This window comes from Pleurodeles waltl, chromosome 10 (assembly GCF_031143425.1).
Source record: "Pleurodeles waltl isolate 20211129_DDA chromosome 10, aPleWal1.hap1.20221129, whole genome shotgun sequence".
Taxonomy (NCBI): domain Eukaryota; kingdom Metazoa; phylum Chordata; class Amphibia; order Caudata; family Salamandridae; genus Pleurodeles; species Pleurodeles waltl.
Window position 1 is genome coordinate 847,189,003 of NC_090449.1, and position 15,786 is coordinate 847,204,788.

Genomic DNA, 15,786 nt, shown 5'->3' on the forward strand with positions numbered 1-15,786 from the left:
CTGCCTAATATCACGTGCAATGGACGAGACGTCCTCCACACTACATGGGGCTGTGAGGTCCTTTCACCATCCTGGGATGGCATTCACAACATACTAGGTGGTGTTTTGTGTTGATGGATTGACCTTACCCCAAATATGATCCTGTTAAGTGGATGATGAGGTCTTAACCCTCACAAAAAGGACCTTATTATACCTAGAACTGGCGATAGGAGAGCAACGATGTGTAGGCAACCCACCAGCAGCAGAATGATGGGTGGTGAACTTGGCCCACTCTGCAGGGTCACCCCAATTCTTTTTACCTTCTCCCTTCCTGTTTACTGAAATTCATTTTTGTTGGCCTTAGGAACCTTTGCACTTTACCACTGCTAACCAGTGCTAAAGGGCTTGTGCTCACTCCTTTAAACATTGTAAAATTGGCTTAAACCTAATTGGCATATTTAGGTTACTTATACTGCCTAAGGAAAGCAGTAATACTTATACCTAGGACCTTAATTAACTATTAAATGCTACTAGTGGGTCTGTGGGCCTTATTGTGCCACCCATTTAAGTAGCCCTTTAAAACATGTCTCAGGCCTACCATTGTGTGTAATTCAACTTGCCAAAATACACCTTTAGCAAAGCCTAAACCTTCCCTTTAATACATATATCAACCCTAAGGTATGCCCTAAACATCCCATAGTGCGAGATTAAGGGGGTCATTCCGACCCTGGCGGTCCATGACCGCCAGGGCCGGGGACCGCGGAAGCACCGCCAACAGGCTGGCGGTGCTTCCTGGGCCATTCTGACCGCGGCGGTAAAGCCGCGGTCAGAAAAGGGCAACCGGCGGTTTACCGCCGGTTTACCCCTGGCCCTGTGAATCCTCCATGGCGGCGCTGCGTGCAGCACCGCCATGGGGATTCTGACCCCCTTCCCGCCATCCTGGTCCTGGCGGTAAAAACCGCCAGGAACAGGATGGCAGGAACGGGCGTCGTGGGTCCCCTAACAGGGCCCCATAATGATTTTCAGTGTCTGCCTAGCAGACACTGAAAATCGCGATGGGTGCCACTGCACCCGTCGCACACCAGCAACTCCGCCGGCTCCATTCGGAGCCGGCTTCATCGTTGCTGGGTCTTTCCCGCTGGGCCGGCGGGCGGCCTTTTGGCGGTCGCCCGCCGGCCCAGCGGGAAAGCCAGAATGGCCGCTGCGGTCTTTTGACCGCAGTGCGGCCATCCGGCGGTGACCGCATGGCGGGCGGCGACCGCCGCCCGCCGCGGTCAGAATGACCGCCTAAGTGTATTGGACATGTATTTTTAAGTTTAACATGCCCTGGTAGTGAAAAACTTATATATTTTTTTTTTTTTTTACTACAGCAAGGACTACTTCTCCAATACAATAACAGTGGATTACCTTATTTCATTTAATAAGTGCTAACCTTAGATTGGTAACATGTTTGGTCTTAAAAGAGTTGTCATATAAAATCCTATTCAATTGTAAAGTCGGACATTAAATCACAATCCTGAAAATTCCACTTTAAGAAAGTTGGCATTTTCTTGCTCTAACCACTTGGTGTCTGCATCCTTTGTCCTCAGTCACATGACTGTGAATAGCTGCCAGTTGGACTTTGTGTATTCCTCTCAGAGTGAGTGACAATTGGGGGGGGGTGCTAGTCCTTGGAAGGATGCACCATTCTGACAGGATGGGTGGGGTAGAACCCTAGTCAAATTACATTTCAAAGCAGCTGCCTCCAGCAAACTCACAAATAACTTGAAACCAACCTTGTGGCACTCTAGACCTCCTGGGGCCTGGGTAAGGAAAGGGGGGAATATCCAGAACCAGATTTAGAAAGGCCTAGAACCTTCTCCCACTTCAAAGATTGGCACAAGATATACATTTGGATCCTCAATCCAACTCTTCAGTTCATGTCTGGACCTGTGGTGGGCCCCCAAAAGGACTACCTCATACTTCAGAGGACATCGGTTTTGCTTGAGGCCTGCCTTGCACTTCATAGGACTGCCCTGCTGCTACCAGAGGAATGCCCTGCTGCTTGAAGCCTGACCTCAGATGACTACCCTGCTGCTTCAGGCCTGCCTTTTAGCTTTATCCTATGACTACCATACAAGGGCTACTTAACTGGCCTCTTGTCTGAGCAACAGGAACACAAAAAGCTCCAACAATCTTAAACATGCACCTGAACCCTGGCTGACGTAAGTCTTGCCCTCCAAGTGGTGGCCCTAATTTTCCAAAAAGTGGCCTTAGAACAGACAGGTGATGGAACCTACCTTCATGATGATCCACCCTAGGTGCATCACCAGTCTGCCTGACTTTGGAGTAACTCCTGCTATGTTCTGCAGCAAATAATTCTCAGTTGCTTCTCTCAGGAAAGGTATCAGGCCCCTGGAGGCTTTGTCGGCTACTGCCTACAACTTCATCCTGCTGGAGATTTTCAACTTCCAAAAATGTGACAAAGCCCAAACATAGAAATCTTCACTACAACTTTGTCCAATGGCTCCCTGACGACAAGACAACACTGTCTCATCAGACACCGCTGGCTACCTTGCCACGCTTATCTTTCCCTTCTCAGAGACCTTTCCTTCAAAATTTCTGAAGGTATGCTTTGGCCAAATCCACCTTCTGTATCTGAACCACTCTCCATTATGGTCGGACATAGCTTTTGACTTTACGCCAGTCTTGCGAGACTAGATGCCCCCAGGTGATGTTTTGATGTTTTAGGATACATTTTTCACTAGAAACTAAAAACTTCATAAGTACGGTTCTACTGGATGAATTTAAATTGTATTGGTGTCAAACTATTAGTATTTTCTCTATTTTTCTACATTGGCATGGGCTTTTTCTTGTGTGGTGTTTTCACTTTATTTGTGCTTGTGTGTTTTGTAAATACTTCACTCATTGCCTCTAAGTTAACCCTGATTGATTGTGTGCTAAGTCACCAGAGGGTTAAGCAGAAGTTAATTTAGTGTCTTTTTGTGGTTCACCCTGACAGGGATTGTGGTTCTTAATTGAGAAGGGTTCACCCATCCTCAATCAAAATCCAATTTCCTACAGTGGGTAATTATGGACATGTGGTGCACTCTGGAGAAGTCAATTTATGAGGCTTGGGCATGTACCCGGAAACATGGGAGTTTGTAGGTCGGTGGCTGTGGTATAGAGAGGATGTCTAATTGTCAACTCTGAGTATCGCTAATTTGTGACATACACTGGTAATACAATGTACATTCTAGCTAATATTACTTTTGTATAAAAAGTCATTGATGATATGCAAATGCATTAGAATTAATCATGATGCAGTGTTTACTCTAGCAAAATATCTTAGGGCCTGATCATGAGTTTGGCAGCTGGACCGCCTAAACTTTAATACGGCAGTAGGGAGGTGGCTGTCAAGCAGTCCGCCTCTCCACCATCGTATTACGTAGTTTCTGCCAGGCTTACCTGTGGAAACAGTTTGATGGCATTGGACTCAGCTCTCTGGGGCCAATGCCACTGCACAGGGCATCCTCGGAATGCAACTGTCTGCCAGACAGTGCTCTTTCCGAGGGTGCTCATGGGGGGTTCTGCACTGCCTGTATCATAGTGATGGGCAGTGCAGGCCCCCCCCTGCTGCCCCAATGCTGCTTTTCCTCCAGCATTTTTACGGCTGGGTCCCTGCCATCAAAAGGCTGGCACAAAGGAAAGTCGTGATAAGCATGGCAGTGCCGAACTCAGCACAACTGTGGCGGACCACGGCTTTCATCCCTGCCAACCGGTTGAGATCTCTGATCCTGGTGTTGGCGGCAGTCTCCTGGGCAATTGTAATCCCGTGGTTGAACAGCCAGGGATGGGCAGTCGGACCACAGCAGTAGTATGGACCGCCACAATCGTAATGAGGCCCTTAATGTTCGTCTTGAATTTTCTTGTTTATGGACTAAAGAGAATATTTAAAGAAATGGAAAGTGATCAATCATAAATACTTTAAAGAAGGTGTTTTTGTGCAGCACCGGTATGTTCATTTAAGCACAATGTTGGCAAACCTATTTTGAGAAGAGAGGTACAAAGCGCTGATTTATCAGACTTTGTACTGCTGCAAAGTCACACAATGTGATGCAATGCAAAACAAAGTTTTGAAAGAGTACCTATGTTTTATAGCAACATTTCTTGTCATGGGTGGTACTTGGGTTTTCTAATTCAAGTTTCCATGCTTTTGATGCAAAGCCCTATCTTTTAAAATTGTCAGACAGGGTTTTGCATTAAAAATAACACACCGTAAAACATGTTTAAATTTAGAGAAATATATGAATTTCTCCAAGCCTTTCTCTTACTGCATGTGAGCTGCACTGTAAAGCATACATCAAATTTATGAACTGTTTTAAATAGTATATAGGCATAGGATGAAATCCTGGAAGGGTATGCTTAAAGTACAAAACCTATGCTAGACATCAAACACACCTTTGCACCATGGTGCAAAGGTTTGTGTATTTGCTAGGAAGCCTGTTTAGAGGAGGGGAAAACAGCAGCAACAGGCCATATTTAGTAAATACGTTTTTGCACGTCTTTCTCCTTCTTGACTGACAAAGCAGAACAACTGTGGTTGGAGTGCAGCACTACTCAGATAATGTGTACATTTACCATAATATCTGCATGCTGGACACATCCAGCTTTCCAGATACTTGCAAAGCAAATGCATTCTTCCTAGAAATCATATTATGAATATTTTGTTATATGCCTAGAACACGGCGGAATCCCATATAAACCTGCCCCTTTTTTTTAAACCAATTTATTTTGGGGTACCTCATTTTAGGCTCATATCTTTTTACATGCAGACCTTAGGGCACATAAATCATATTACCCGCTTGTGAAATTCACTCTCAGGAAAAGAGTGATCAAGGTCTTTTGGCACAGGCATTGGCCTTTTTTTGCAATTAACATAACAAAATAAGTAAAGGATCATGCAAAGGATTGATTAGCTACTGGGAATGGCCCAGAGAAAGAGTTAAAAAAATCATTAGGCTTTGGACTAACTCCAGCCTTCTCAGGTTATGGTTCAGCTTTCTAGTTTAATTTAAGCATGTGAATCTATGAAAGATCCAGTAGTAGAGCAGAAAATGATACTATTATAACTAAGCTAAAGTTGTCCAAAATTGATATCGCTCATAGATTCATATCTATTCACATGCAGCTTGCCCTCCTTATTTATTTGTTTAATTTGAGTCCAAAAAGGCTCACAAGCATTGCATTGCATATACATTACTATTACAGTGAATAAGACCATTATAATAAAACCATTACCATAAAACTATTCAAACAAACCATACCTCAACTCCATCAAACAACCTGTAGCTTCCAATAGTATAAAAATCACCTAATATATATCATGGGTAAAATAAATAAGTAATCAAAATACTGTATAATCTCATCCAGAGCATAAAACCTCAAAAAAACAAGAACAAAGTGTTATACAGCTATAATTAAATAAGAGCAAGATAAATGTTTTACAAACAGAATTAATAAAATTAACAGACAACCGCTTTACTCAACCTGTTATCTACTATCTCAAGAAATTTTCCCACTCTTTAGCATAGTTTAATATTGCTAGATTCCAAAATAAGAGATAATAGGTCTTCAGTATGACAAATTTGGAGCTCTCTAAAAAATAGTAATAACATTTCATTTTTCCCTTTCAGTTTTAAAAGCACTACAAAAGATTAAAATATGGCATAGGGTTAAAGTGCACTGCACGCAACATGGGTGGTCATTCTGTGTTTGATGGCCCAGGATAGAACTCACATTGCTGTATTTCCACTTTATAAATGATGGGATTTGACCTATTCCCAGCTTCAATATCCAATGTCTGGCATTTTGTGCTGTTATATATTTCAAATACTGTTGTAACTTGCCTTTAAATTTAATTTGAGCTGAATAAGTGACCTTTCTACAAACTGCTAAATCTGCTTGCAGTGAGTGAACTTAACATATTGTTTATCTTATTTTTACCAAGACCCAGCTGCTTATGAGTTGAAGACAAATTTAGGGCCTGCAAAACATTATATAAGTTTAAGGTCCAACGGTTTCCACCCCTCAGTTGCATCTATTATTTTAAGAAATATCTAAATGAGCCCACTAGGGATGACCATAATTTCATGCCATAGTTTAAGATTCTCTGTCAATATCTATGCTTAATGTAACAAAGTATAATTCCAGTCTAAGAGCACTGTTTATAGACCCTTTTGGAAAATTCAACCGGAGTTTCCATATTACCATTTCTACTGATCAAACGTGTAATATATGGGAATCCACCATAATTTTAAAGTCATAAAGCATTAGACTCTCAATTTTTATGGTATACATTTTTTTAGTACCTCAAGAGACCTATGTCCCATGGCGGATACCAAATTATTCAGCAACAGAGTAACAGGCTTTGTCCGCTGCTCCTAAGAAACCATAAGTGCCTTAAAATTAAAATTGCTTTTGAAAAGTATGCCTAACTATGTATATTGTTTTACAGCCTTGTTTTTTTTTGTTATTCAAAACCACTCTTATAGGTGGGCTCGCTTAACCCTTGACTTTGAAAATATCATTATTTCAGTTTGTGCAATATTAGTTATTAGAACATTAACCTGAAAATACGTTGTAAAAGCATCAAGCTGCTTCTGAAGGCCCAATGTAGTACAATCCAACAAGATATTATAGTGTGCGTGGAATATCGTCTGATTCGTCTTCCCTTCTAGTTTTGGGGGAAATGTACGTCTGGGGCTCAGATTTGCAAGAGTATCAGAGATATAGAAGGAGAGAAGTAATGGAGACATTATACAGCCTTGCTATAAACCATTCGAGCATAGATTTTCCTTGTTAAGGCTCCAGTGCTTCCCAGTTCAACTTGGGTCCATGAACCCTTATGTAATTGTATAATCAGCTTCAGTAATCCCGGGGGTATATTCCAAATAATATGATTTCCCCAGAGTTTACCTCGTTGATTGTATCAAAAGTTGCCAATAGGTCTTATACGCTATATGAATAGCTTCATTTCTGGTTGTAACAAAATTGTCTACTAACAGTTTGAACGCAAAACAGCCATCAACAGTTGAATGGTTCCTTCTAAACCCCAGTTGTACTTTCGGGAGGATATCTTATTTTTCAAACCAAGTTTGTAAAACCTGCAGCAGAAATTTTGGATATATTTTACTGGGTATATCCAGGAGACTTGTCATTCCATAATTATCATGCATTTTCCAGGACCCACTTTTAAAAATTGGAGCACAAATACTCTGCTTCCATGAATCTGGTATTCTATTTGGCTGGGTGTCAATATTTGTGCCCACACATTGGGATTCATGTTTAATACGTTTGCTGACAACCCATCCACTCCCTGGGCCAGTGAAAACTTTCCATTCTTTATTATATATGTTACCTCCTTTAGTGAGGGAATTGCATTATCCTCCTTACTTATTACACTAATGGCAGTTAGATAACTATTTGAATCACTCTTCAACATCTTTGAATTAATGCCTTCATTCATAAAACCATAGAGGTCTATAATGTACTTGACGCGTTGTTTTTCACCAACAGTTTAAGGATTTTAGTATAGGTTCAATCATTTTGCCCAATACTTTGCACAAGGTTGTTGCCTTACCACTATGGAGAGCTGTAATAACTTCCATCCATAGGATCCCCTTCTCTTCCCATACAATCTTTATCATTTCCTTTCTGGACTCTTTCCTGAAGACCTTTAGCTTCCTATTCCTGAACTTAGGGTACACTCTATTAGCCTACAGTATTTTCTTATTTAAACCTATCTTTGCTTTCAATTTGTTGCCCTCCAACCTCATTTTGATTTGTATTTGGATCTTATTATTAATGGTTGTGAACTTAAATGAAAATTTGTGAACATCACTTATCGGTTTATGGTAATTTACCCAGATATTATCCCCCGGGTTTCCACAATGAAGCGTTGAAAGGTTCTGCACCAGAAGTTTTACCTTATTCTTCATTTTCATAAACTATATTATTCTACGACCATTATTACACCGCACATGAGATGAGTTTCGCCATATCTCTCTTTCTTTGGCCAACTAACTGGCAATAAGAATGGTGGATGATGTCGACCATCTAATTCCCCTATGACCTAATGCTCAAGTAGGCAGAATTTTTCAGTTGATATTATTGCATAGTCAATCAGTGAGGATGTCTTCCCAGCATCAAAAGTAGGCTTACCCCGTTGAGCACATTTATATCTTCCATTAATGTCTATGAGACTGAGTTTGTTTAATATATCCTGAATCTTCCTCCCCCACACATCACTCTTTCTATTTGTTAATAGCTGGGGTGGCATATACAGACTTACCTCCTTTTCCTCTTGAAATAAACCCCGCAAACCAGGACTGGGAATGTTGGCATTCAAATCAGCACACAGCAATATTGCGGACTGGGGAAAGGATACATTTATCTTATCTAGAAGAAGTGTCAGTGTATGCATTTGCTTATCCTGGTGGATATTAGGCAGAAAATATGTAATTATAGCAATAAAGGCTTTTGTCTCCATTGACCCTTTGGGTTCGGGGCTGCTATTATGTCTGTGAATTCCTTACAGATCCTCCTTGATCTTATGTCTTGCTTAGTAGATATTAATGTTAAAAGCCCCCAGTGCCCTACAAAATTGCCCTAAATTGCCCTTTCACAACCTTTACATTAGGAGCAGCAAAATAATTCAGCACCTTCTCACTAAACTCCTCTGTTTCCGGTAACATAGCCACTGTAATGTCCAGGCCCTTTGGTTTCTGAATGATTGACTGCCAGTTCCTTTTTAGCCCTGCTATTTCCCAGGACACACAAAGTATCAGATCATCATCACCTTTTCCAAGGTGGGCATTGAAGAATCCAGTTTTCAGAATGTATTGCCATCACAATCATCCTTTTCCATTGGTTGACTATTGGTCCACTCCCTGTAAGTATATCTTTCTTCATATGGCTTGTTGGCTTGTTTCACATCTGTCTGAGCATTGACTATACTCAGAACATTTTTGATTTGATAAAGATGCCCTTGGCCTTCATTATACTTCAGGTTATCTTTTAGTTTCAAAACAATATTCTCATTATTTTCATAAACATCATGGCCAGAGTGTCACAATTCATCAATATGATCTTAAACCAGTCCAACTGTTAATCTCAAATGAACGTGTATCACAGCAATGTCCCCTACACACTTATTGAATTTAGGCAACTTGACCTGAGATATATCTTTGAATGAATATTGTCTTTGCTGATTTTGAGAGGGAGGACAACATTGTCAGAATACTTGATAGAATTAAAATTGAATCCTTTCCTCAATCACCAAAAAATGTTAACCAACAACACTGTTCTGTCAACCATTTCAAGTGTTCCATGATTCTTACTATTTCCCGAATATTCCATTACACCATTATTGGAGCATCTCATTTTAATCCCTGGAGACTGCTCATCTGATTTATTCTGAATTGCCAATTTAGGTGGAAGATTAGTTGTAATCCTGGTGCTCAGAGTGTTGTTATTTAATGACTTGGAGGACGCTTCCACTAAGATATCCTCTGACCTATCATCCAATCATATTATTATTTTTGCCTGATCTTTTACACTTAGGCCATACGTTTTATTTTCCTCTTTCCTTTCTATTGACAGTGGTTTTGGAAGAATCCCCTCATCTTCCACCAACTTTACTTCTCTTGGTTTAACTCCACCCAAAGAGTATCTATCCTCATTCCCAGGGTGGTATCCAATCCTAATAATTCTCGTACCTGGCTATGGTATTTTACAGTCCTTCCTTCTTTCAGGCATTTAATGGGAGTTCTTTTTTTTTTGTGGTCTCTATTCCCAACACCATTTTTTTTTTTGAAGATTAAAAAGATATTTTCCTCAGCCTTATGTACTATAGCTCAAAGTTAACCGCTTCACTAGAACCCTCAACATCATTATCCTTATTAGTTAGTTCTGTGTAGAGCTCACATCTATCCCCTGACCTGTCAACTTGATCCTTAGGAAAATTGCTGTTTTGGGGATATTTGCCTTTATTTCCTGTTTTTCTAGGTTCAGTTACTTACAAGTTTATTAGATTAGATTCTTGAGCATGAATTTTAGGCTCAGTTTGCTGGCCAGGATTAGTAATGTTCAGATTTGTTTGACTGGCCTCCTGGGTACAGGACTTGGGTCCAGATGTAGCAAGGGTTTTGCGAGTCGCAAACGGCGAAAAACGCCGTTTGCGACTCGCAAAAGCCACTTTGCTATGTTGAAATGCATTTTGCGAGTCGGATCCGACTTGCAAAATGCATTTCCGAATCGCAAATAGGAAGGGGTGTTCCCTTCCTATTTGCGATTCGCAATGGTATGCAATTCCATTTGTGACCGCGTATGGGGTCGCAAATGGAGTCGCAGTTACTATCCACTTGAAGTGGATGGTAACCCATTCGCAAACGGGAAGGGGTCCCCATGGGACCCCTTCCCCTTTGTGAATGGACCCCAAAACATTTTTTCAGGGCAGGGAGTGGTCCAAGGGACCACTCCCTGCCCTGAAAAAAACGAAACAAAAGGTTTCGGATTTTTTGAAATGCAGCTCGTTTTCCCTTAGGGAAAACGGGCTACATTTCAAAAAAAAAAAAAACTGCTTTATTTAAAAGCAGGTCGCTAACATGGAGGCCTGCTGACTACAGCAGGCCTCCATGTTAGCGAGTGCCTATACTCGCAATGGGGCCGCAATTTGCGACCCACCTCATGAATATTCATGAGGTGGGTCATTGCGACCCCATTGCGAGTCGCAGTCGGTGTCTGAGACACCGTACTGCATTCCAAATTGCGAGTTGCAATTTGCGAGTCGCAGGGACTCGCAAATTGCAAGTCGCAATTTGGAAGATTGCTACATCTGGCCCTAGGTGTCCTGTAGCGCTGTGCATGAGTCTTAAACCCATCATTATTCACCACTTGGTTCCTGCCGTCAAGATTTATGAGATGCTGCAATATTAACTTATTAGTATCTTGGCTATGGTCAGTGTCATTGACAAGTCTGGTCAACAAAATGATTATAGATTACAGAGTGTTACTTAAAGACTGCAGCCATTTGATGTTGTTTGGTACCTCACCCTCTTGTAGGCCTTCTTGGCCTTCATCTTGTGGCAACTCTGAACCCCCCTCTTTCGTCTTCTGCTCACCTTCCCTTCCTGGTTTAGTTACCAGTTCATAAACCTCTTTTTCGTGCATGAATGACAAGTCAATCAAAGAGGGGAGAGTGCATCTTCTTGGGCTATGATTTATAAGTTTCTTTCTCAGTGATAGATGCGCTCTTCCAATTTCACTTTGATAATGCTTTAGGATCTTTTCCATTGTTCAATGTTATCTGATAGCATAGAAAATAATGGCATCTAATAATGGCCCATTAAATCCTCATTCAAGCCTGTAAACATAGACATTGCTTGCCAGGGTATATTCCTTTTAGTGCTTATTGCCAACCCCAGCATCTATAAAGAACACCTTACATGCATCCTGGGACACTGTATTTAAGCCTTGATCTAACCCTGTTCCTATATTTTCAGCAATCTGCTAAGATAAATCCTTTATGGCCGAGGATGGGACGCTTTTTTTATTACAGTGTACTTGTACATGCACTTCTACCTGCACTCCTGCCCTTGGTCCCTTTGCAATATGTGTACCCAGTCTGATCTGGTCCAGCTGGCGGAGCTGCTCTATAACTGATATTCTTGACCAGTCTATAACAAGATTTTCCTCCCTAATGCTGCTGTGGGTTTTGGGGTTCCAAAGGTCATCTGAGTTCTTGGGATACTAAATCACCTTCATCTAGCACCTCCCTTTAACAACTATGAGCCTTGTCTTTTTAAAGGGACAGTTTTATTCTCCACCTCATCATTATTCATTCAATATAGTTATTAAATATTTCTTAATTGAATTCTCTCTCAGTATTAAATGGTCGGTCTTAGGACCCTTCCTTACTATTCTAGATCGCAATATACATACCGGATTCTGGGAGAATCAGAACTCCTATTTATTTACTATCACTTCCCCGAATTTACTAATGGCCACCATTCAACACCTTTCTAGCAACCAAGTTTGAGACCTGTATTAAACTAAACAGAGCAAACAAGGATTATATCTATTTGTTATGCTTAACACCCCTTAACTTTGTGTCCTTAATTCTAGTTAAGGGCTCTTCAGCATAACTGCATATCCCAATGTCAAGGAGTGTCAACCACGAAGCAGATTGGCTAAGACGACACTCAGAAACTCAAGTATATGTGAGAAAATTGATCTGAATTTATAAGTCATCAGTGGTCATCAATGGTTTGTCTATAGGCTGTAAATAAATTGTCAATTATATTATCTAGTAACAGTCACTTTAGGAACTTCGGAACCCTGCCAAGCAACTGTACCTCTTTCTCTGAAGGAAAAACCTGGGTACTGGAAAACCTCAACTCTTTTTCTGGTTTACTTGTACAGCATTCTGTAGATTCGAAAGATGGTAGAACCAAAACCAGGAATAGGTAAGTACAAGTAACTGGTGAATCTGGTAAAGTCTAGCCACCTGAACCAGCTGAAGTCAATATTGACTAAATCAAGGTCAATAGAAATGCGGGAGAAGATTTCACACCTGCCCCCAGTGTCCCTACAAGTGGCAAATCAAAAACAAAACAAATATGCTCCAAAATATACCTATAAAAAATCATCTGTGTAAGTGGTGTGCACGCTTGTCACTGTCACTTCCCTTCTCCCTTTCAAACTAACTGTCACGCCTGCTGCCGCTGCCTTCACCTATTGCCATTCCATCAAAGCCTCCAATTCTTCCTTCCTCCTTTTCTGTGTGAATTTCCCTTCCTGGGAATGCCTTCAGTGTCCGCACAAACCCAAGTGAGTTCCCACCCCAGGGAGCACACTTGCCCTCCCGCACATTCAGTTCTGCAGCTCCCCAAAGGGCAGAACAAAGTGGCAACCTATGCCATGGGGTAGAAAAGCCCAGCTTAAGGGTCTGGGGAAAATGGAGGCTGGTAAGAGGATGACAACCTGAATGGTTGAATGGCACCGGGTTAAATTACACCACATCACTCTTGCTCTTATCTATCAAGCACTTCTGTCTGTGTTATTTCAGTGAAGCAGGCTGTAGTCCAAGATCCGAAATGAAACAAAATGCGGGCAACACATCAGTGCATGCATCAAGCACTGAGACAGCAGTGAGCTCAGTGAGACAAAAGGTGGGCACGAGCACCACAGTGTTCGGTGATTTGGCACATCTGAAGTCAACTGAGGAAAGAGCCCAGCTGATCCAGGCTACAAACGAGTAGTTTCTGCCAACTCTAAAATGTACAAATATGTGTATAAATGTCCCTCTCCGATCTGTGACCTGATCAGCAATTTTTTTAAACAAATGGGTTTTTACACTTAACCCAGCCTTAATGCAATACTGAGCTTGATGTCATCTATGTTCACCATCACTGTAGAATTGATTTGGCAGTTGGAATGCAAATGTTCAACCCTGATCAAGCCAATCATAAGCTGTGCCCTACATGTAAAATCTAACAACAATTCACAACATTTCATACGTGGAACCTAACTAACCGGGCTCAACTCAAAGCTGAAGGCTCTTTTTTTGTTTATTTGAAGAAAAAGCGGGTTCCCAAATATTGCAATAGGTAAATTTCATTGTAATCATCTCAGGATAATTCTATTGACAGCTATAATAATATATTGTTGAGCAATGTAGAGCACAAGAAGTTAGTAATATTGGCCCAAGTAGGGGTGCCACAGTTTGGGTTCCTAAAAAACCCATGGCCATTCCTTTACACATTACACCACACCTACCCAAAGAGGTATTTAGATTGTATGATCACTTCATGAATTCATAAAATGGCTACTTACTTTAAAACATGAAATGCTGTTCTTTGGTTCCCAGCCAGACGGGCATGGCGGAGGGACCGTTGTTGTTGGAATTGGAGGAGTCGTTAAACCATTACCCCACCGTTTGCAGATGGACTTTGCTTTCTCTTCACAGTTTACCACTTCCCATAATCCACCGGCCATTCCGGTCCTTATTACAACACATCCTTGCTGCCTTCCTTTGTGCAATAAAAAAATAAATCATCAATTGACACCAAAATCAAACAAGTATTCAAGAGTCTTACAATATTTTGAATTGTGCATAAGCATGACCTTAGAAGAAAGATAAAAGTGCAGATAGCATGGTTGTTATCTATTTATCTATCTAGGGTTCTCTAAAGCTAGGAGGTTATACACTATGTTGCTTACTACATGCCAATGGTATCTTACTTTTCAGCGTAACTAGGGTTGAGTTGAAAGGACTTTTGGTGAAACTGGTTTAGTTTTCAATGATAAATAATATGGAAATCAACTGTAAGAAAAACAAAAATACTTGTAGGTTAGACACTGAAGAAAGATGACAAGTGGCATTTTAATGGTGATCAGCTTGAAAGAATATCGGAATATAAATACTTGGGAGTCAATATTGAGAATAAAGGGATAATTTAAGGTGATAAATAGGCCATTAAATCAAAAGCTAATGCCCTGCAACAGCCTTTCTCATGATCAACATGTCTCCGAGAGGTATGATGCTGGAGCCCATGGTTAAAATAATGAATACAAAGCTATTGCCAACCCAAACCTATGGCTGTGAAGCTTTTTGTGGAAAGTGGTAAATCTTATGGACACAATCATTGCAAATAGTTATAGCAGGCCTCAAAAAATCATTAAAATGTTACTAGGCCTGCAGGTTGACTAGCTAGTAGTAATCTACTTGACCTATCTGTAATGTACTTGACCAGGAAATGGGTCTCATATTGTGTAATTCTAGGCAAATATTGTATACTACAGTCACCTTTTTCTTCATTCTCACATATAAGTGCACCTTCAAGTATGTGAGTTCAGCATTTCTACTGAAAAAATCCTTTTTTGTTTGATTAAATACACTAAACGTTTGCTCCATGTATAATAAATCTAGCCCACATATAGGTTACACAGCATCCATGCATGACTTGCCTCTTAGTTTACTAATAGCTTTGCCATCAGGGCAGGAGTGTTTCTCAGTTTATATATAAACAATCACTTTTAATAAATATATTACTAAAACATGATGTGGTAGCGCACTGTCATTTACAATAAATTTCCAAGAAATGTCCAAAAAACATCCCACTAACTTGAAGCTTTCCTAATAAAACTATTTAGTGTATTAACAATAATCTGTGAAAATTGGTGAAAAAAAACATTTATTGTTGGAAAATGGGGTATTAGTAAGGGCAGGTAAGTACCTACGCTTGGCAATAGGCCACTAACCTCCACTTAGGTTCAGTTAGGTCTCGATAAATTAAACCCAGCTCAACCCTTGGTAGCTTGGCAACGAGCGACAAGGCTTAACTTAGGAGACATGTGCAAAGCATTTAAAAATCACAAAACAGCGAATAAGTAAAATACAAAACAGAATAAATATCTAACACCAATTTACAAAAATAGATTATATATTTATCTTTAAAATGACATTGAAAGGCTTAAAATCAGATAAGGGGAACCTGAGATATTAATTAAAAAAATGTTTCTGTTTTTTAGTGCTTAGAAACAAATAGCGCCAATCTGGTTGCACCTCGACCGGGGCAAAGTCAAAGTTTGAGGCCGACCGCGATGGAGCCCTGCTCGGCTACAGCTTGCGGGAGGCCTCAGTCAAATGTTTACCTTCGGACTTAGTCGTTTTCTTGAAGATTTTATTCAATGGGACCAAGTCGCCAGTCCAATCCGACCTCCTGGAACTCTTCCTCGGATACACGTCGCGGTAGCCCTCAGTAG

The 15,786-nt window shown here is 40.7% G+C and overlaps 1 protein-coding gene across 1 annotated transcript in view; it reads right to left on the minus strand.

Annotated features, from left to right (window-relative positions):
• Positions 1-15,786, minus strand: part of LOC138261947 (macrophage mannose receptor 1-like) — a 683,716-nt gene that overhangs the window by 463,643 nt on the left and 204,287 nt on the right. Inside the window, exon 12 of the mRNA XM_069211540.1 lies at positions 13,855-14,051. Coding sequence (XP_069067641.1) covers positions 13,855-14,051 — 197 coding nt within the window. The remainder of the gene's footprint in view (positions 1-13,854; positions 14,052-15,786) is intronic.